The sequence below is a fragment of the Microtus pennsylvanicus genome, chromosome 14, assembly GCF_037038515.1.
Source record: "Microtus pennsylvanicus isolate mMicPen1 chromosome 14, mMicPen1.hap1, whole genome shotgun sequence".
Classification (NCBI taxonomy): Eukaryota; Metazoa; Chordata; class Mammalia; order Rodentia; family Cricetidae; genus Microtus; species Microtus pennsylvanicus.
Genome location: NC_134592.1, coordinates 3,499,058 through 3,522,545, shown reverse-complemented (window position 1 = coordinate 3,522,545; position 23,488 = coordinate 3,499,058). Strand labels below are relative to the sequence as shown.

The 23,488-nt window shown below is 40.5% G+C and overlaps 1 protein-coding gene across 2 annotated transcripts in view; it reads right to left on the bottom strand.

Moving 5' to 3' along the window:
• The window catches only part of Dync2i1 (dynein 2 intermediate chain 1), a 61,467-nt gene that overhangs the window by 14,249 nt on the left and 23,730 nt on the right, over window positions 1-23,488 (bottom strand). For both annotated transcript variants that reach the window (XM_075947799.1, XM_075947800.1), the window contains exons 8-14: window positions 21,172-21,274; window positions 11,455-11,584; window positions 10,753-10,864; window positions 9,866-9,954; window positions 7,778-7,907; window positions 5,167-5,339; window positions 3,889-4,051 (exon numbers count right to left, since the gene is read on the bottom strand). In XM_075947799.1, coding sequence (XP_075803914.1) covers window positions 3,889-4,051; window positions 5,167-5,339; window positions 7,778-7,907; window positions 9,866-9,954; window positions 10,753-10,864; window positions 11,455-11,584; window positions 21,172-21,274 — 900 coding nt within the window. The remainder of the gene's footprint in view (window positions 1-3,888; window positions 4,052-5,166; window positions 5,340-7,777; window positions 7,908-9,865; window positions 9,955-10,752; window positions 10,865-11,454; window positions 11,585-21,171; window positions 21,275-23,488) is intronic.

The following is a 23,488-nucleotide window of genomic DNA, read 5'->3' as shown; positions in this document are numbered from 1 at the left end:
GAGGAGGCTTAAAAATATAGTGCCTTGAAAACAACGCTGAATTACACTCACTATATTAGAAGTTAGAAAACACTATGGTTTGAAGGGATCTTTTGGATTGTATGATAGTTTTAGTTGTCAGCTTACCCCAATCTAGAATCACCTGTGAGTCTCAATGAGGACCATCTAGGTCAAGCTGGCCTGTGGGTATCCCTGTGAGTAGGCACCACCTCCTGGGCCGAGCACTAAACTTAGAAAAGGAGAGAGATTAAGCTGAGCTGTGGCACTTGGCATTCATTGCTCCCTGCTTCTGGCTGGGACGCAATGTGAGCAGTTCCTACCACTGCAACTTCCTTGCCGTAATGGACTAAACCCTGGATTGTGAGCCAACTAAATACTTTCTCCTTTAAGGTGCTTTTATTGGGGTAGTTTATTAGAGAATCAGGAAAGAAAACTTAGAGCTTGAGTCATGTAATAAATTTTATGTTCTTTTCTGTTTGAAAAAAAGATACTTTTTTAATAGCATCAAAATCCATATGGTATCTATCACTGTAAACAGTCTCCATAGCAACCGCATCTCCCCAAAAGGGCAAAAAATGGTTAGTAGAGATGTAAAAAATGGCTTGTGCTTTTTATGTGTAAAGCGTAGATATAAATACAGTACAGAGAGAGGAAACATTATCTGTGATGTTAAGAGTGTTTGGAGAGGGATAAAAATAAACTAATTTAAAAGCCTTACTTAGTTAAAAGAATGAAAAGAATCACAGGAGAAAATATTTGCCAAACCCTTACCTCACAAAAGTCTTTTATCAAAACATATAAAACTCAACTACCAGAAAACAAGCAATTTTAAAACAGGTCAAAGACCTTAATGGGTACTTTACCAAAAAAGACACACAAATAGCATATGAGCATAAGAAAAGACAAAATTGTTCCAAGTGTCACAAGAGAAATGCAAGTCACACATGAGGAACCACTGAAACCAAGCAGAATGACCCAAACGGACGGCAGTGGCTGGTGAGGGCACAGAGCACACAGAGAGGCCCTCGCTGGAGACATCAAACTGATAGGAGCCACATGTGCAACAGAAGCTTTGAATGCCTGTGGGAATGCAGATGGCAGAGCCACTCTGAAAGACAGTTGACAATTTTTAACTGAGCAATCCAGGAATCAAATTCTTCAAACTGCTTTCTCTCATACATGCAACCTGCAATCCTATCCCATGGATAAGTCTTCTCATCTCAACCAACTAGATAATCTCTCACAGACATACCCAGAGGCTAACTTAATCTAGGTAACCCAACACTTAATATGAGGATTATCTTCTAAGTAATTCTAGATTCTGAGAATTGAAGATATTTAGCCAGATACTTGGTATTTACCCAGAGGAGGGGAAACCTGTACACAGCAGTTGTGAAACAGCTGTAAAGCTATTCGTATATAGTTTACTCCTACCCAATCCAAAAATGTTTATTCCAGAGAGAGAACTTTCTAGAAGAGGAACAAACTACAGAGACAACGAAAAGTTCCGTGATGGCCAGAGCAGGAGGGATGCACAACAGAGAGGCCCTCGCTGGAGACATCAAACTGATAGGAGCCACATGTGCAACAGAAGCTTTGAATGCAGCCAAGACGGCCATCAAGAATGAGAAGTTCAATGGGGCATTCATATACAAAAATATTAATAAAAATAAACCTGGACACTAGTACTTCTCATCATGTAGACCAAACCTAAATGTAAAACCTAAAATTACAAAAGTTCAGGAAAATATGCCTGACAAGCCACCCTCTGTGAATTTTAATTGAGTAAAACCTGTTCATCATGACATCGAGAGCATATCATGAGAAATAAGTCAAACTCCACCAAATTTAACTTTTCCTCTTTTTGGCAAAAAATTTTACAAGAAGGAATATGGGATATAATAAAATACATGTAAAACACATCTAGACTATGTAAAGCTTCAAAACTTAATAGGATGTATAGCTCAGTCTATAAAGTGCTGGCCAAACACATGCAAAGTCCTGGGCCCAATCTCCAGCATAACAGCAACAACATAAAGTAAATTCAGCCAGGCATGAATTATGCCTGCAATCTCAGCACTCGAGAGGCTGAGGTAAGAGGATTTTTGAAAGCTTAAGACAGCCAGGACTCCAAAACAAGACCTTCTCTCCAAAAACACAAATAAACTTAGAAAAACAATTCAATAAAAAAATGAGCAAAGATTTGAACAGGCATAATCAACAAGAATATTTATATGATAAATAAGTACATGAAGATAAACTTAGGATCATTAGTTATTCAGGTGAAAGTTGAAAACCAAAATTAAAACTGCATGCTTACTAAATATCTAGCTAAACAGCACTGCCTGACAGGACCACTGAGAAGCACAGGGCGACAGTCGGCACACTGCAGAAGAGCACCAAGGAGCTGTCGCAGCGAAGAACACCAAATGACATGTATGACAAGAGTCCTCCAGCAGTCGGACAAAGCAAACTGGTGACAGGATAATGACAGAAAACAGACTAGTGGCCTGCGGGGAAAGAGAGAACACCAAGAGCTTGAGTGGGGTTGTGTGCTCCTGAGACTCAACAGGAAAGGGACAAGATTGGTAAAGAGTGAGCAAGAGAAGGTCTATGCCTGCTCTCTCAGACAGTGGACGTCAGCTCCTACAAGAAGAGCCAATCAGCAGTCTATAGGTCAGATGGCCGAGTACAGGGCCCGCCTGTGCAGTCAGTGTGGTACAGACGAAGATCTTACCCTTCTGAGCAACAGGGATGGATGGAGGGCTAGTACAAGAATGTACATAAAACACTTAGAAGTCCTGCAGGTGGGAAATGCTCGCTCTTCGTGTAGGTATGTATCCATGTGTGTACATATGTGAGTGGGTACACGTGCAGGCATGTAAATGTGGAGACCAGAGGCTGGCATCAGGTGTCTTCCTTGATAATTCTCCATGCTCCTTTTATTTTGAGACAAGGTTTCTCACTGGGCCTAGAGCAGTGTTTCCACCTTCCTAATGCTGACACCCTTTAGTACAGTTCCTCATGTTGCAGTGACCCACAACCATAAAATTATTTTCCTTGCTACTTCATAACTGTAATTTTGCTACTGTTATAACTGCAGTGTGAACATCTGATATGCAGGATGTCTGTTACAACCCTGTGAAAGGGTTGTTCAACCCCAAAGGGGTTGTGATCTATGGGTTGAGAATCACCGGCCTAGAGCTTGCCAGCTGGTAGGGCTAGTGAGACAGTGAGCCCCTCTAACTCCCCAGTGAGATCACAGGTGTGTACCAACACACCCAGTCAGAAGGGGTGTGGGTGCTGGGGATCTGAACTCAGGTTCACATCACACAACAAACACTCACTACCAAGGCATCTTCCTAACCCCAAGAAATGATTTGTTTTTGTTTTTGTTATAGTGGCTGTGGTCTAAAATGGTATGAATTGTTCATGTAAAAAACCTAAGGCTCTGTCCCCCAAGAGTTCTGCTCACTTCACCACCTCGAGTATTCACTAGTGATGCTACAGCAGTATGCACTCACTACTGTACCGTGGCTAGTAAGGACCTAGGACACTGATGTTAGGAGGAGGGTGACGCTCAGTACACAGAGCCGACCGAGACCTGGAGTTTGCTCCTTGAAACCATAATCAATTAACTAATCGATCCAAAATTTATCTTGCTGGGAATTTTTTAGAATCCACACATTTAACATAAAAGAGTGCCCCAAACTTTGCTGCCACTCAGTGAGGACTACTTGAATGGATTTGGTTTTCTGTTTACCAGATGCTTCCTCTGTTCAGACTCAGACCTCATCCTCCAGAAATGTGAATGAACAAAGGCAGATCAAGTTAAAACTTTCGTCCTCAAAGCAGACCAGGCTTTTCTAGAAAACAGACAAGACTAACCAGTGGAAAATGTTGGGGTCCGGAAGGCCCAGAGACAATTGCTCAGTCTCACATAATGGTGTATCCTGGAGTCTTCTCTTAAGTCCCAAAGGACCACAGAGCCGTGGGCTGTTCCGGCAAACAGCAAAAATGCTTTTAAGGGGCTGAAGCAGCAACATGTGACCTGAAAAGTCAATCACAGGAGGTGAATGGCTGAAAAATATGAGCCACATTCACAGAATTAGCTCACAAAGAATGACATCTGACACAGATAAAGGTCCTCACAGGATGCAATTAAGTAGAACACAGACCTGTGCATATGAAATAAAATTCAATTGCCCAAGTGTGGGTTTTTTCACAAGGACAGTAGGATCTGAAATCCAGTCTGTAGGAATGTGATCACAAAGAAGGCTTCTAGTGTCCATCTGGGTACATAAAATGTGCTTAATAACCCTTTCTATTAGTGCAACTGCCTGGACCTCCAAAGTGGTGAGTCCACTGTCTGACATTTTATTTATAGCTTTTACTCTAAACTTATTCACTTTCAAGACTCTAGAATTGACACCCAAAAAGGTGTTCTTCATATATTTGGAAGAAATTGATGGTTTGGGTGAGTCAAGGAGCATAAAGACATAGTACTTCCCAATCAAAAACAAAGTCAATATGAAAGGGAAGATGGCCAGTGGAGCGTGAATAACAGGACCAGACTCACGTAGAAGGCAGCAGTCTGTGTAAGTGACAAAGGCCCTTATTGTAAGCAATTTTAAGAAATTGCACAATGCATGGTGGAGCACATCTATAATCCCTGCACTCAAGAGGTCGAGGCAAGAGATCAGGAGTTCAAGGTCATCTTCAGCTGAATAGAGAATTCAAGGCCAGCATGGGTTACTACAAGCTTCCTGGGGGGTGGGAAAGAAAACAAAACAAAAACAAAGACATCGCAAGAATATTAAGATATCTAGAGTCTCAGAATCTAAATAGCATGATCCAAATATCCTAGCCTTGTGGTCATCCTGACCATGTTTTTATTAAGTCTATAAGTATGTGTTCTTTTGCTAGTTTACAGATGGCTGAATACTTCCTGCATGACAATCCTGGGTTTCTCAGTCAGAAATGACCTGTTAAACTAGGAATTCCTGGAGTTGGAACAAATGTGTTTTGTCACCTATGTAGAGCCAACAGCACAGAAACGACATGACTTATGCCCCATTCTGCCTGCTATCTCTGTGCCCTCTCCTTGTTATATTACTGCCAGCTACTCCCCTCCCGGAAACAAGCACAGACTCGTTCTGAATATACCTTTGATTCACATATCAGAACCTTCTGGGGCCCTGAAGGCTGCCAAATATCCCACACACAGAGGAGGTGCCGGCTATCCAGAGATGGGGCAAATGCCTTTTCAGGTAAGTCATGAACAGAAACCACAGTCTGCCTCTGAACTCGAGAGGCATGCAAACAGGATACTTTCCGCCCTGGAGATAAGAAAAAACAATTTTCACTTTAGCATTTAAAACTTTTCAGAACACTCTCATAAAATCTAATTCAATGAAAAAGCAAACGTGGTCTGTTCAAAGCTGAACAAAAAATCGAGAGTGTTGTCGCTGAGACAAGTTCCCACACATCCTTTGTCCCCTCACCTCACTATGCAACTGAGGGTGACCTTGGACTTGATGTTCCTGCCCCCACTCCTCGGCTGTGAAAGTATAGGATATACCAACAGCACATTCAGTCTGTGCTAAGGACTGAACTCCAGGCTTTCCGCATGCTAGGAAGCACTGCACCCAATGAATGAGATCCTCAACCCCCAAACCTGGGTTTTAACCAACACCTACAGCATAAACCTAAATTCCGTGTCTACATTGACCCTGTGGCTTTAGTAAAGGGAAACCCTTTCTCTGGTGCAGAGATGGCCAGGACAACACACTTCTCATCTACCAGCTCTTCAGCCCAAGTGCATGGGAGCAGAAGTCAGCACCATGCTAGAAACACCTGGAGTGGCCTTCCTTCCATGGCATGCTGCAAGGACACTACTGTTAGGAACCTCAATTCTCTTTTTAAAAAAGCCCTCTGAACTCCATACAGAAAACTACTCTCATCCAAAGCCAGGAGTAGCAGTCCAAGAGTAGATTCCAAGACTGTGGCAGAGATGCTCTCCCTACAGCTCTCCTTAGCAGGGCTGCTGATAAAATGAAGAAACAGTAGAATGTTAAGCCATAGTCATGTGAGAATTTTGTAGTACTAGCTAAGTAAAACTACACCTGCTGACCTGATACCCGCTGCCCATGCACACTAGTTCCTGAAGTCACAGCCCAAAACCTCAAAACTTGGGATCAAACTTGTCTTCCTGGTCTTCCAGCATCTTCTCAGCCACTCAACAGTCATCCCCTCAGAGCTACCTCCTCAAGCAGCCTGAAGTCCTCCCCCAGGAAAGGCATGACAATGTTATATGTGCTCCTTCACCATTCATGAGCAAAGCTCTTCCACCATTATTATTGGGTTTCTACTGTAAGTGTGTGTGTGTGTGTGTGTGTGTGTGTGTGTGTGTGTGTGTGTGTGTGTGTGTGTAAGCATGCATACATGATGGGAGAAGGCAAGCACATGTGTCCACGTCAGAGGACAACTTTATGGAGTTGGTTCTCTCTCCTCCACTTTATGGAGTTGGTTCTTTCCTCCACTTTTTACGTGGATTGAACTCAGACTGAAAGTCTTGTGTACCACCTGCCTTTACTCACTGAGTCATCTCCTAAGGCTGCCTTCTTGTTTTTAATGACATCAATAAGGCTTCTTTCCTCTTTATGTTTATTTTGTGTGTGAATCAGCATCTTTATTAAACCAATCACAGTGACATACATTCACACACTGTAAAGGAATCTTCCACATTTCCCCTTTTCATCTAATTAAGAAGGAGAGTTTTAACTTTAATGTAATAAAACTATATGTAACAAAACAATTGCCAAATCTAAAGACAACACAATAACATACGGAATCCAGACTCTGCATATTTCCCATCTTTATGTGGCTTATTATATTTTTATTACCTTATTCCTTTTTTAAGACTTTATTATTTTTAAACTATTTTTGTTTTTGTGACTATCTATACCATTTCTCTTTTCTCTCCCAAGGCTCTGTACATTTTTAAACACACTGTGACCTATTTAGAGGTTTTTTTCTGTCTGGATCTGTCTTTACTGCATTTCTGTAATCTTTTGTCTGCATGAGCAAAACTTAAAGCTGCCATGCAGTTTAGTTCATGGCGTGCTGGCAGGGCTCACTCTGCTGTCAGCTCAAGCTCACAGGCAGCAGCAGAGAGATCCGTCTCTGTCTGCAGCCAGCATGAGAGACATAAGCCTAGGAAGCTGCATTTGGCCCTGTGTTTGTTTGTTTATAATCCAGAGGCACTAAGGCAGAAGGCTCAAAAATTCAAAGCCTGCCTAACAACTGAGATAATGTCTCAAAATAAATGAATGGATGAATGAATGAATGAATGAATGAGCATTCAAATTTAGCCTTGCAAATGCAGTTCGTTTAAATTAATTTAAATACTCTGACATTATATGCTTTATCTGCTTACCATTTCCATAGCTGTGTATGTATTACCTGAGTAACTGCTTGAAAAGAATTGTAATTCTTAAAACAAACACAATCTCATTTTCCATTTACTAAATAATTTCACTAATTTAAATTGCTGTCAGACCTCCTCTACTTAACTTTTGAAAATCATAAATCATAAATCTAACATACACATTTAAGAAAAGAATTCTCACCATTCATTTGCAATTCTGTAGCCAGAGACTTTCTGTTTTATACACAATGAACCATATCAAATTAAAAACATGTAATATTAATGATCATTATTTCAATATAAATGTTGGTGTTTGCCTATAAACTGACGTCAGGAAAGGCCTCCTACCCTGAAGGAACGGCAGGTTCGTGTTCAGCTGGGAGGAACTCTCACTGATGTTCAGAGCTTTGTCTTGAGCCCGGGGATTCTGGCTGGGCCCAGCAGTCAAACGGTCCTCTTCAAGCAAAACAGCAACCACCTTTGAAAGACAAGTGAGCAGAGGCTGGAGAGATGGCTCTCTCGTAGGATACCTGGGTTCAGTACCCACACCACCTGTTACTCCAGTCAGGAACTTTTCTGGCTTCTGCAGGACCACAGAGTACAGATATGGTGCACAGATAAAGAAGCAGGCAAAACACTCATACACATAAAACAAAAAATAAATTTTTAAAAATTTAAAAAGAAAACCCACCTCAAAGACGAACCATCTTTCTTAAAATGCTAACAGCATGCAATCTTTTCTTTAAAAAACATCTGCAAATAATTGCTTGGTTTCACTACATCATAACTTTAAAAAATCCTTTTTGCATTATAATAGTATACTAATATAATGTCACATGATGCCATCTTTTATGTTGTTTCCTTTGCTAAATATGATGTTAATATTTCAGAGGGCAAAGGGAGCCTGAGTATCTAACACCCTCAAAGATAAAAGCACCAAGGAGAACCAGGCAGCCAGCACTCACAGCATCCTCAGTAAATGATCTAACTGGGTCATCTCTAAAATGCGAGGAGGAAGGCAACAAATGTGAGGTGAGGACTGACAGGACTGTGTTTGCATTGGACAGAGGTGTGGTGTGCACAAAAGAAGCCAGTGAGATAAAGGCTGGACCTGGATCCCCAACCCTGTCGTTGCCTGTTCTCTCCATCTCATCTCTCTCTTCACTGCGCTGTACCCAAGGACTCTCTCCTTACTAGCTCCAAAAACTTTATACTAAAACAGACACTAATAATAGTAACAAATATGTCAAACCTGATCCCTTTTCTAAGTCACAAATCCTTCTACAACTGAGACACTGGAGCAAAGCAAATGGCAGGTAGTCATAACACAATATGATGGACAGGCTTGATCCTAAAGCAACCTGTCAAGGCTTAACACTATTAGGCTGTTTATTTCTGCCCCATATTTAAATTCTAAGTTTATATAAAAAGTTAGCAACAACAAAGAGATTAGAATTCAACTTTTCTTAATATTTTAGAAACTACCAAGTTTGTAGATCACACCCGTGTTAAAGAACTCTGTGGCTGTGGAGAGCTGGAATAGGACAGGTCCACAGCCAGATTACCTTAGGCTACCTTGTGCCCTCCTGAAAGCCTTTCACTGCCACCTTTATGCCCGTCCTCACGACCTGTCACTCTACTAACTCAAAGACTAAGAGCGCCGTCAGCGTCTGAGGCCACAGCAGACTTCCTCCCTTTGCTGCACACCTCCTACCTGCGGTTCTCACAATGCATCTGAAAAGCGCTTTGATTTAGCATTTTCTTTTGTTCTGCAAAAAAACTTCATGAAACTGTTTACTGTGTTGAAACATGGTATTTAGGGTAACCTAAATCCATGTGCCCAGGTCAAGGTCACTCATATTTGGTTCTAGAATAAAAGTTCTTTGAAGTGAAAGCTGTTTTTATATTAACAAAAGCTCTTTCTGTTTTAGAGACTTATACTGCAATATATATGGCATAAAATTATGATGATTAGGGTTAGTTTCAAAATAATCAGGTGAATGATGGGAAAGGGGAATGATCTAGAAGAAGGAGCCAAGTGAGGTGATGTCAGCTGCAGCACATGGAGCCTCACAACTACAAACTTTGAAATTTTCCATAGCCAGTTGTTAAAATCTTGAGTGTATTATTTACTAATACTGTATAGATTTATACTTGTTTTGTCAGCTTAACATGCTTGGTTTAAGACTCTGCAATTACTTTCAACTGCAGGAAATTATTAAGTACAGAACCCCAAAACACAGAATTTTCAATGAGATATATTTACCTAGTGTCATTTAATAAATATATTACTGATAATCTGTAAGAACATAATACTTGAAAACAAAGAACTGATTCTGAGTCACAAAGCTCCGACTTTTCAGTAGTTCTACTTCTGAAGATAATGAACCCTTAAGCACTAACACAGAAGAAGAGGACATGCAACATAGAATGGACCTGGCATGCTGCCCGGAGAAAACCAGACAACCGTGGAGTGTCAATCTTTGGTACAACTGTGACATCAGAGAAGTCTTTTTCTTCACTACCTAGGATAAAACACAGATTTATTAAGTTAATAAAGTCAACTCCGAAAAGGTTATGCTTTACAAATCACGGCATTCAAAGCAGTGTTGCAAATACTGAGAACCCTAGAACAGTCAGAACACGGCATTACAGTCTATTTGTGATTGTTTCCAATTTCACATTGTTTGATAGTAAGTTCATGAGCTGAATCCGACTCAACTGTCTTAAGGAACCAGGGTGTCTGGTGCTAGCTTTGGGTTACAGGTCAATCTTACACAGATGAAAAATCTGCAATACTTATCATCTAGAACACCTGGAATCAGAGACACCACACCTAGAGCTTTCTTACGGTGACGTCTACTTGAGGATATTTTTCTTGCTGTATAGAGACAATTTCTTAACAACAACAACAAAATCAGTAAATATATAATCCATCTGAATAGCTGCACATCCCTGTGTTCTAGAAACCTCTGGTCTGCACTGATGGAACATATCTTCAAATTACACTTAAAAAGTGAAAATTCTATACTGATGAGAACAAACTATCCCAGTCTCAGAACAGAGTTTGTCCTGCAGTCATAGGGTGAGTATTTGGAATATGGAATCAGGCCAATTTAATGATTCCCTGTGATTCAATAGCTCTAATCTCATTCATTAACATGAGAGAATCTGTTCTTTCAAAAGAATATTGAAAGGGTGCTTCCACAGTCATGTATTAACAGCCACAACAAAAAGAAACACAAGAAAAGGGAATTAGGTAAAGACAACGTGAAACCTACTGTAAGGGGTAGACAGTCAACACTCAAGAGGACCAAGGTTACCTCCAGATACAAGAGAGCCTTCTCCTGGGTGCTGGGTCCACACTTCCCTGGTTTCTATATCTTCAGTCTGGACGTCTCTCTCAACATTATCTTCATTGTACTGAACATACGCCTTAAAGAAAAAAGAGGGCTAGAATTAACACCTAGCTTTAATTTCAGAGCAAATTACTGAAGATAAAAGCAACTACAATTTTTAAAAAGCTAGTAAACTTAAAGATTTAAAGGTAAGCGTTCTTGGGGTTAGAGTACAGCTCCCGCACTAAAGTGGGTGACATAATTCGCTAGGCTTTGGTTCTGGACTGTATGAAAGGGAGAAAAGGCTGAGGACGACTATGCACGCAGCCATTATTCTTCTCTTCTGACTGCAGATATAACATGAGCTCCTCTCAGGAGCCTTCCTGCTATGGTTGGCGGTAACGTGGACTTGTGAACTACAATAAATTCTTTCTCCCCTCGGTTGATTTTGTCAGGACATTTTATCAGAATGACCAGAAAAGAAACCGAGACACTGTCCTGTGTACCAATCACTCATCGTGCCCAACAAGCCGTCTTTAGACTCTGCATCCTTTGAGTTTATGAGTACAAGTTATAAAGGACACTCGCAAACACAGCCTCCAGAGACATTTCCAATTCCCATATTCTAGAGTGCATACAAGGCACACACATACTATCCTTCCATTAGACAACACATCTTTTACTAACCTGTTTGGTATTCTTTTTTCCGAAGTTCCTAATATACATGTCATATTCATTTACTGGTGGTAGGTCCAAGAGAGAAAAGGTGAATGAAAAATCTAAATCAATAAGCCGGAGCAGTTTTGTGCTTCTTGTCCTTTAAAACAAATTAGAAATGAAAAGAAATTGAATAATATACCCGGAGACATGCAGGAGAGTGTATTTTAGGGTCATGTGAAGGGATTAGAGATTGTCTCAAGTACTCAATAATTATTTTAAATAATTAAATAGAAGCTGAGGGTGTAACGCAGTGTCCAAATGTTTTCTTAACTTATAGAAAACTCTACATCAGCGCCCTAGCTGAAAAGAAACTAAATAAAGTCACAAAGTAACAGTGTAAAAAAAAAATGAACCAATGTGTAATTGGTCCATTGCAGTACACTGAGGCCGACAAAGTCACAATATATGTATACCAGAATTTTCCTCATCGGCAAGTCGCTTTTTTCCAGGATTTAGTGTGTTGCTAGTTGGATGACATTTCTGTACTATCAGCCCCTGTGACAGCCAGATTTGCCGCCTACCTTCTCCTGGACGCTACAGCAGCCAGCTCCCACAGGAAACGGCATCTGACACCAGTAATCCCGTGCACGAGGCACCCAAACACCTGTCACTTGGCTTCCTCTTGCGGCCTCAATCTTCTTCCCAACCATTTATATGGTTTTGTTTTTTTTCCCCCTGATGCCCTAATGTGATGGGCTCTGGATTCAACACTTGTGTTAGTTGACCACTGTCACCTCCCCCCAGTCTAAAGCAAGCTGAGCAAGAAAGGAGATATTTCTCCCACTTTGGTAAGCACTCGCACACCGCTGGTGTTCAGTATACTATGAATGAGCGAACGATCCTCAGCACCACGGGGTCGCAACAGTTATTTTTTCTCATTTCTCTCCTCGCCTGTCCTTCCCCACTGACACTCAGAGTCTTTACAGCTGCTGTCACTTTTCCACCATCTTATTCTCGGGTCACCATCCTGTATCTTTCTATTTACTACCTTCAATTTTGAGGAATTGTTTTTGTTTTGTTTCGGTTTTTTAATTATTTATTTATTTGCTAGAGCTTTTTTATTTATTTATTATGTATACAATATTGTGTCTGTGTGCATGTCTGCAGGCCAGAAGAGGGCACCAAATCTCTTTACAGATGGTTGTGAGCCACCATGTGGTTGCCGGGAATTGAACTCAGGACCTTTGGAAGAGCAGGCAATGCTCTTAGCCATTGAGCCATCTCTCCAGCCCTTGTTTCGTTTTTTGAGACAGAGTTATTCTGTATAGGCCTGGCTGTTCTGGAACTCACTCTGTAGACAAGCCTGGCTTCAAACTCACAGAGATCCACCTGCCTCTACTTCCTGAGTGTTGGGATTAAAAGTGTGCCAACAATGCCCAGCATTTGGATAGTCTTTTAAGGGACTTCTTATCCTAAACAGTCAAGTAAAACGAAGTCCCCCAATAAAGCATCATGTCCCCACCCCCCACTCTATGCACACACACACGCACGCACGCACGCACATACACCTTTTTATTTTCATAGCCATAAAATGTTAACCTAAAGTCTGGCTAAGCCTCAGAAAAAAAAATTCACAAGTTGGAAATGTGCCTATTTTTCTATTCTCTGAAATCTGTGAAAATGGGAGTTATTTCCTCAGGTATTTAAAATATGATAGGCCAACTATGTGCTTTAATTTGTGGGAAAATGATTTATGTATTAAATACATTTAATGAACATAATGTATTTAAGCATAATTTTCTACTCTATTTTAGATCTATTGTGATGAGTTGCATCCTTCTAAGGTTTACTCATTTCACCTAAATTTTTAATGGCAGTTATTCATATAATCTTATTTAATTTTAGTAAGATCTGCAGTAATATTCTCTTTTCCATTTTTACTGTCTTTGTTTTCTTTCTTTATTGTACTTAATCAAGACCTTCCATGAAGTTTATAAATTTTAGGAAAAATTTCCAAGAATAATTTTGATTTTGCTGAATTTATTGCAAATGCTTTCGATTTTACAGATATTTGCTCTTACCTTTCATTGCATTTCTTTGAATTTCTAATTAATTGCTGTCTTTTCCCAGGCTTAGCATGGCTGCTTGCACCACTGATATTTCTCATTCTCTCTTTAAAGTGTGTCTGTTGTTATAGGGTCAACGTACCCCACAGACAGAGGTTCCCTTGTCACTGGTGAAAGCAGTTTGTGGATCTGGGTCAGGCTCAGTGCACTTGTGTAGTATGGATGGGGCCCTCAGTCTGACCACCAGCACCAAAGGTTCTGCTAATTTCTTCTTTTGCTTATGTTCATCAAGAAGTACAATGTTTAATTTTCTAACTTCTGGGAGTTTTCTACTTGACTTTCTATTGATCTGGAGAAGAGAAGATATGTATACCACCAAAATTAATCAATATTCAGTTTAAAAAGAAGAAACTCCTTGATAAAGAGAAATGACAGCTCATCTACAGAGGTGACAATCATACAAGTTATATGAAAACCTCACTAGTGTTGGGGCAGGATTCTGTTCTTGTCTGTGTAGGAAAATAGAAAATACCAATCTTCAAGAATTCAGGAGACCTGAAGAAGAAAGAATCCAGAAAGAATTACCAAGCAAAGAAAAATCTGACTTAAGATATCAATATTCTCTGCAAGTAAACTCTGAAGAAGATTGGGCATACACCAACGATTCCATCCGGTCCATTTAAAGATTGGCTTTGGACTACAAACTGCTCCGAGTAATTTTGAGGTGGCTAGCTGAGATGATCCAACCTAACAGACTACTCTAACCAGGATTTGAGACAAGCCCTGCACTTTCTCATTGTGCAGAGACTGAACAACAAATGACAAAGCTACCTCTCCCAGGACTTGAAAATTAACACAAATTTTTCTTTTCAGGATCGGCTAAAGATGCCATTGTTCCAAGACATCAGGAAGCAAATTAAAGAACACAATGCCCACATTCTCAAGAGGTAGGGTGGGTGGCTTTTGGTCATTCAATGGATTATGGATTATCTGTCATTGTTTAGAGTGTTGGTTACAAGTTATTATTGGTAATGGTCAGAAAAAAAGCTAAACAAAGAAAATTAGATTTAAGGTTATCGTTTTGAAAGAACAAAAAGGGAGATATAGATAAGATAAAAGAGTAGATTACTGGATCTAATCTGAAAATAAAAAGCAAGAATATAGAAATAAGATAAAAAGTAGATTATTGAATCTACTTTTTATTTTATTTTTTTGTTGGTACATATTTTTTTGAATTTTTTTAAATGTACTTTTTAAAAGCAACCAACTCTTAATTTTAAATGTTTTATATTGGATTGGACTTTTGTATCTTGTATAAACAGACTGTACATATGTCTCTAATCTTGCTCAAGGTGTTGTACCTATACAGCTCATCTAACAATGCAATGCAAACAACTTATAATGCACAGCCTTCAGACCAACTTAAAATTTGCAGGCAAATGGATGGATCTACAAAACATACTGAGTAAGGTAACCCAGACCCAGAAAGACAAATATCATATGTACTCACTCATAAGTGGCTTTTAGACATAAAGCAAAGGAAAAGCAACCTACAATATACAATCCCAGAGAATCTAGACAATAAATGAAGACCCTAAGAGATATATGAATCTAATCTACATGGGAAGTAGAAAAAGACAAAATCTCCTGAATAAATTGGGAGCATGGGAACTATGGGACAGGGTAGAAGGGGAGGGGAGAGGAAGGCAGGGGAGCAAAGAAAAAAATGTATAGCTCAATAAAATCAATAAAAAATTAAAAACAATGTAATGCAAATTTCTAGTCTATGAAAATTATTATTACCAATGTTTAAGATAATAAAGAAATGCAGGTTAGTAATAGTCATTTATTATGACCAAATTTGTAGTCATATTGGTATGTTTTCAAGGTCAAACAAACACTTCAAACATTTCAGAGTTATACAGAATATGGCATGTAAGATGTTTTAATAACAAAGGCTCTTTTTTTTTATGACAATGAGACATGTCTGCTCCTGGTAACACCAATCTACTTCAGAGAAGATAGTGGGTATCAAAGAAACTCCACATGGAATTGACTTTTTGTGGCAAAAGTAAACTACTGGGCAAGAAAATGCCCTTGCCTCGATTGCTGACAGTATGCTGTCCTAACTGGACAAGCAATAACACAACATTGTTTAATGTAAGGACAAACCTGAGAAAGCTTTTAAAAAGGATTCTAGACAGACAAGAACAAAGCCAAGTGCAGCTTCTTGGTAACTGTGTTTACTCTGGTAGGCTCTGTTGGCTGGTGGTAAGCAGAGGCGCAGCTGCTTTAAGAAGGGCTTTCTGACTCAGCATTAGAGGCAAAAACCTTGCAGTTCTTTTAAGAGGCTCTGCCACCAAACACTTAAATAGTGTTTATTAGCAGCCGGATCAGGCTTCTTGGTGGTGGAATGGACCTAGAAACTCCACAGAATTGTGACAATAAGTGTGGCTCCCGCCAGTACCTCCATCATGAAACTAGACTCTCAGAAAGCTAAGAAATGGGGTAGAGCCAGTTGCCAAAGCAGCTTTAATCCTATCCATAGCGCTTAGCAGTTTAAACACTCATGTGGTCAGAAAAAGATAAAGATATACAGTAAAGAGAGATTCAGATGAAAAAAAAACCTCTAAAAAGTTTACAGTGTGTTTAAAACTATACATATGTTTGGGAGAGAAAAGAAAAAGAATACAAAAAGTCCTTTTAAAAAGGAAAGAGTCGTCAGGCATGGTGGCACAAGCTTTTAGTCCCAGAATTTGGGAGGCAGAGGCAGGCAGATCTCTGTGAACTTGAGGCCAGCCTGTTCTACAGAGTGAGTTCCAGGACAGCCAATGATACACAGAGAAACCCTGTCTCAAATAAATACATAAATAATAAAAAATAGAAAAAAATACACGTAAAGATGGAAAATACACAGAGAATCTGGACAGTCTATGTTATTATGTTGTCTTCAAATTGTTTGACTGCTGAGGAAGGAACAACAGCTGCTAAAAGACATTTGATTTTAAATGTTGCTGGATTAATCCAACCTATATTTTTGAAAATGCCTTGACTTCAAAATTTAAGTTAAAAGATGTGTTACTTTGGAGAAGATAGTTTGCTTTTGTTTCCACAGGAAATGAGAGGCTGTGGATTCATTCTGGGTTAAGAAAAATCAGGTTTGATTAAGGACGTCCCCCCAGAAAAATCTCCAATAGAAGCCCAGTTTATCCAACATTTCAGAGGACCTCTGTTGGAATTTCCTTTGAGTTCTCATCCAGAACAGCCTCAAGACTGCTAACTGAAATGATCAAGTCTCATAGAATATTCCAGTCAGGACCTGACCATTATCCTAAATTTTCTTTAGGTCCCCATAAGATTATCAGTGCCCCCAATCATCAAGTTGCCTAGAAACTTTGCCCACATTCCCAAAAATTGAATTATGGATGTTTGTCTTTGTTTAGAGTGTTGGTTACAAGTTGTTATGGATAATGGTCAAGAAAAAAAGGTAAAAAAGGAGATTAGATTTAGAGTTCTTATTTTGAAAAGAAGAAAAGGGGGGAGTACTGTGGGACAATGGTCTCATACACTGTAAAGATTTGTCACTTGTATTGATTTAATAAAACTCTGATTGGCCAGTAGCCAGGCAGGAAGCATAGGTGGGGGCAACAAGAACAGGAGAATTCTGGGAAGAGGAAAGGTCAGTCTGCAGTCATCACCCAGATGGAAAGGAAGCAACATGAGAGTGTCTCACTGCTTAAAGGTACCAAGCCATGTGGCTAACACAGACAAAACTTATGGGTTAAAATGTAAGAGTTGGTTAATAAGAAGCCTGGGCTAATAGGCCAACCAGTTTATAATTAATGTAGGCTTCTGTGTGTTTCTTTGGGACTGAATGGCTATGGGGCTGGGCAGGACAGAAACTTCCATTTCCAAAAAATAAAAATAAAAACATATCCTTCCCTTTGTCATTCCCTTCTTTAGGAGTCCATGTTTTTATCTGTCATCAATTGCTTCTGCCTGAAAAAAAAAATGCCTGTTTCTTTTAGTATAGATCTGTGAGTAAGAAATTCTCCAGGTTTCTGTAGGTCTGAAAATGCATAACCTCTAGTTTAGTTCTTAAAGGACGTTGCTCACTTTGAGCGCTTGGAGCATGTTTGCCACCGTGGCCGACATTCTCCTTTGAAAAGCCCCCACTTAAGCTGTCTGCTCCAACTTTCAAGCTGCAGCTTCTCCACCTCTCTGGCTATTTTTAAGACCACCCTCCCCCTGGTATCTGGTGCTCAGTATTCTGACTGAATTCTCTCCTGCTGTACTTTTGTTTGTTCTTCATTATCTACATTTATGCTTCTTGTACCTTTTCAAGCCTTTAACTGATGGAGGAAGGTCATTGATTAAAAAATAAAGAAACTGCCTTGGCCTATTTTATTGGTTAGAACATAGGTAGGTGGAGTAAACAGAACAGACTGCTGGGAGGAAGAGGAAGTGAGCTCAGAGAGGCCATGCTCCCCTCTCCCGGGCAGATGCCATGGAGCAAGCTGCCAGGTCAGACATGCTGAATCTTTCCTGGTAAGACTGATGCTACACAGATTATTAGAGATGGGTTGATCAGGATACGAGAATTAGCCTGTAAGGGCTAGAGTTAATGGGCCAAGCAGTGTTTAAAAGAATACAGTTTGTGTGTTGTTATTTCGGGTAAAGCTAGCTGGTGGCGGGAGCTGGGTGGCAGAATGCAGCCCCGCAGCTCCCACAACACTTAACTTGCTTACATTTGTCGATTTTTTTAAAATCTGCAGATAGTATGTCTTAAAATACAGCTTCTACCCTGGCCTTTCTCTTGTCCTTCCTGGGATTCAATTACACACACCAGATAATTCTCACTCTGTGTCGTGGCTTTACGGTCTCTTTTTTTATAAGCCCCCCTTCCTTATCTTCTCTTCAAGTTGAAAATTTCCCACTGTCCTCTCTCCAGCTCCCTAACCCTGCCACCTCTGATAACTTGCTATTAAACTAACTTAGCCATCGAATTTTTAGTTTCAATTATTGTATTTTTGGAGAAAGCACCTAAAATTTGATTGTCTGATTGTCTAATTGATTTTAATGTTCCGATCAAATTCATTGCTTGTTAATTTATTTATACATAACCATGTTATTATAATTTTATTTTAAAAATGCAGATCAAATGATTTGCTCCAGGATCACACATGGTCCTGTTACTACTCTGGTTTCGCTCTTGGTTCTAGTGACCTGACCCCAGTCTCTGGTGTGTCTAGTGATTTGGTGGACCATAGGCACTGAGTAGAAAATTCTGTAGAAATTTTGGATATTTTCTTTTTAATTTCTTCCTGGAAAGGAGAATCCACTAAAGTAGGTCACACTAAACAGGTCCTGTTAGGATGAGCAGAGGCTCAGTGTCATGATCTATGACATCAGATCTACTTCAGCCTTGCCTTTATTCCTAGCATGGAGGCCCTAGGAGCTTCAACCAAAGTCAGGGGTGTTTAGCAAGAACTCTGCTACTTCAAAATCCTAGACTTCATTTTCCATCTCCCTAGCCCTAAGTGAATGCCAAAATTCCTACTCTTGCTTTCTATCTGAATTGAGTATGTTGAAAACCACATACAGCCTCTGTGATGGGAATACAGTAGCAACACAAAGTTGGCACTCTCCACTTGTCTTGCAGAGCTTGGTCCTTTGGGTACTGGTGGTCCTAGCTGTTACTAGTTTTTCATGCAGTCATCTCAGAGTGTGTGCTTACCACTATGTTTTAGACCCAACTTTCATAGTTGTTTTCAACTGGAGGTTTTTGGGTTTTTTGTTTTGTTTTGTTTTGCTTTGCTTTTTTGATACAAACTGTTCATCACAGAAAGAGGTAGAGTCCTGATGTGGGAAGGTCATTTGTCAATCTGTTGTTTCATTGGTTAATCAATAAAGAAAACTGCTTGGTCTGATAGGTCAGAAAATTAGGTAGGTGGAGTAGACAGAAGAGAATGCTGGGAAGAAGGGAAGTGAGCCAGACGCCGTGCCTCTCCTCTCTGGTCAGATGCAATGGAGCAAGCTGCCAGGTCAGACATGCTGAATCTTTCCCGGTAAGACACCACCTTGTGGTGCTACACAGATTACTAAATATGGGTTAAGCAAGACATGAGAGCCAAGAAGAGGCTAGATATAATGGGCCAAGCAGTGTTTAAATGGATACAGTTTGTGTGTTGTTATTTCGGGGCATAAGCTAGCCAGGCGGCTGGGAGCCGGGTGGCAGGAATGCAGCCCGCCACTCCATCTACAGAGTCCTGTCCTAATTCTTTAAAATTCGAAAAGGAATGTTGCTCTGACAACTGTACACTGCTCAGTACCGTCACTGGGTAGATACATCTTATATATTCTAGAAAACTACCTCTTCAAAGGTCTCGTCAAGATGTTTCAGTCGAGATTTTATCCTATGCACTCACTGGACACTGGGACATGGCACTGTTTTACCATTTCATCTGTTCAACATGGAAGTATTCATCTCTGTGAGTGCATAGGTTATAATTCCATTTGTGCACTGGCAGCATCACCTTTTCTATTGACTCACTGGTCATTCAAGGCCCATCTGGTGGAAGACTAGGGAAAGAAGTCAAGAGGAAAAAAGCTTTCTTCCCAGACCCTCTTATCCTGCTTGCAACATTTCTCTGTGGCTCCAGGCCTTGCTCTGCAGCCACTATGGTTCAACATCACTGATTTATCATAGACTTCGTGAAAGGCCAAAATTAATTTATGGTCTTCAGCCACTGCAGGATCAATATCGTACATTTTTTAACTCATCTGAAAGACTGCTCTGAGGTGAGTATTCCAGGGTTCTGTGCCACCTTGTGATGCCTAGAGAATGATTTCCCACATTCAGACATCTAGACACTCCACAGCTAAATAAAGCCATGCTTCAAAAGGTCTGATTAATGCTTGAGCTGGTGGCAGACCTTGGGATCATTTTCATGGTGATAGTTTTACAAGCATACAAATACAAAAACCACTGGGTTATGGAGGCTTCTCCCTATATTTCAAGAGATCAGTGTCACAAAGCCACAATGCAACATGAGTCAAGCTCAATCTGCCTAGCAAGATTCTGTCCACCTGATCAGAAATTTATGACTGTGATTCTGCTGGAGTCACAACAGTCAGTCATTAGAGAGCAAGCACCTAGTATACAGAACAGTACACAGTGACCAGAATAAGAGGTGAACACAAAGGGAACCGTAGTACTAATTAAGGAATTGACCAGGCTAGGGACAGAGCTCACAAAATACTGGTTTCAATCCCCAATTTACCTCAACAGTCAACAATGAAAAGTGGGGAACTCTGGTTTGAAGAGCGTGTTGAGAAGGGTTCATTACAATGCACTAACGCAAAGCTACAGCCGAGATGAGCTCAATGAGAACATCTGCTAACGTACACAAGGCTACAGCCGAGATGAGCTCAATGAGAACATCTGCTAACGTACACAAGGCTACAGCCGAGATGAGCTCAATGAGAACATCTGCTAACGTACACAAGGCTACAGCCGAGATGAGCTCAATGAGAACATCTGCTAAAGTACACAAGACTACAGCCGAGATGAGCTCAATGAGAACATCTGCTAAAGTACACAAGGCCCTGGGTTTCATCCACAGCAGAACGTGTGCACACACACAAATACCTGTGCCAAATTCCCCGATATACCTACTTTTGTTTGAGGGCCTGACTCCGGCTCTTCTGGCGATGTGAGGCTGTTACAAAATCCACAAAAATTCCACAAACAGGGGCTCTGGAAATGGAATTATTTCCATCTGCATAAGGGAAAAAAGTTATTTTGTGATAATGAAATAGCTCCTTCAAACAAAAAAAGTAAAACAATTATAGTCACATATAAAATCACACTAGATGTGCTCCCTGACCCCAGTTCATTACTTGTCACCGCAGTCACAGCCATCAGATCAGCTCTTGGTATCACACTGCTAAGACTCAAGGAACCCCTAATGATGCCCTAAAAGGACAAGAGCAATGTGGATGTGCCAAAGAGGAACCATTAGAGCCTTCCTCAAGGCCACCAGATGGTGTAGCAGATGAAGCAGAACTTACCAACTAGCCTGACAACCTGAGAACCCACAAGATGGAAGGAGAGAACTGGTGTAGAAGGGTCATCTGTCTATGTGTTACTTTCATTGGTTAATAAAGAAACTGCTTTGGCCTTTTGACAGGCCAGTCCTTAGGTGGGTAGAGAAGATCGAGCAGAATACTGGGAGAAAGAAGCAGAGTCAGGCAGATGCCATGAATCTCTGGCCCGAGATGGATGTAAATTAGGATCTTTCTCAGTAAGCCACAGCCTCGTGGTGCTACACAGATTTAATGGAAATGGGTTAATCAAGATGTGAGAGTTAGTCAATAAGAGGCTAGATATAATGAGCCAGGCAGTGTTTAAATGAATATAGTTTCTGTGTAATTATTTCGGGTAAAGCTAGCCGGGCAGCTGGGCGGGACGAAAATCAGCCCGCTCCCCTATTACAACAGAGAACCAACTCTAGAAAGTTGCCCTCTGACCCCAACATAAAACATGGACAAGCACATTGGTCTAACACACATATAAATAAATAAATAAACAAATAAATAAATTTTAAAAAGACCTTCCTTAAAATAAAAAAGTGAATGTCCTCAATTTAAGGAAAGAAAAACAAACCCCCTGAGGCTGCTGAGTTCAATTGTAAAATCAAGTCCCCTATTCATGAAAACATGAAGAATAAGAAATTCACACTACATGTGCTGCACCATCTTAACCTGCAAAGTTTCCACATCAGTACATGATGTGAGCCTAATTAGGAGGGCAAGGCACTACATTTGCACTGGAGAACATGTTCAAGCTGATGCAGAGTGCTACATCAGAAAGCACTCGGAGGCCAAAGGTCATTCAGTGCTCCAGCCCTTGCTGCTCTAGCAGAGGACCTGAGTTTAGTTCCCAGCTCTCAACTGTCCATATCTCCAGTTCCAGAGGGTCTGATACCCTCTTCTGACCTCCTGAAGCACCAGGTGTACATGTATATATGCAAGACACTCATAAAATAAAAATAAACAACCCTTTCAGAAAGCACTTAGGCTATGAAGGCCTCAGCAAGGGTCTCCCTCACCTGCAGGTGAAGAAGCTGGTTAGGGAGGATGGACAACACCTGAAGCAAGTCTTCAACTGCAGCAAAACCAGGCTCTTCTGAAAGATGCCAGGTGGAAACCACAGTCACAAAACTAGGAAGATGCAGATATAAGCCTACAATCCTAGCACTCAGAAGGCTGATGCAGAAAAAATTAAGAGTTGAAGACAAGTCTGGGCTATACAGTTAGACTATCAAAGAAACAAAACTGCAAAAGAAGGAAGCAGGGCTTAAAACATGAAAGCATGGATCAATTCTGGCACTACATGAAGTACTCTGCATGACAAAGCAAATACAGTGCACACAGCCAGGAGTTCACATTCACAAAAGCAAAGCACTTGCATGTGTTCCAGCAACTGAGTCAAGGAGTGTTGGTGACAGCCATCTTGTAAAAGGGTTGGTATTTAAAGCCCTACTAACAATAAAGGCATCTGTCAACAAAATAAAAGCCTCAAGGTTGTATTTTTATACCAAATACACCATTCTACTTTAGCCCCTTCAGATGAGGGCTCTGTGCTTGACAAGACCACATATGCCTGTCCTGCATATGATCATAATCGACACAGGTCCTGATGGGGACAGAGTGTGGAGCTGGGATTCATTAACGGATGCAATAACATTCTTCAACACTGCAATGGACAAGTTAAAACTGGAGACTGCTGGAAGGACTGACGGAGTGGCAGCAAGACTCACTGGGAAGTCACAGACATCATCTAGGACAAGCCCAGCTGAGGAATGATATTGTAAGCTCACAGTGAAAAGGTAGAAGAAAATACTGAAGGCCAACAAAGAATGTCAATAAATGAGGTCCTGGAAGAACTTGTGCGTCATCTACAAAGCACAGAAAGATGAAGATGAAGTACG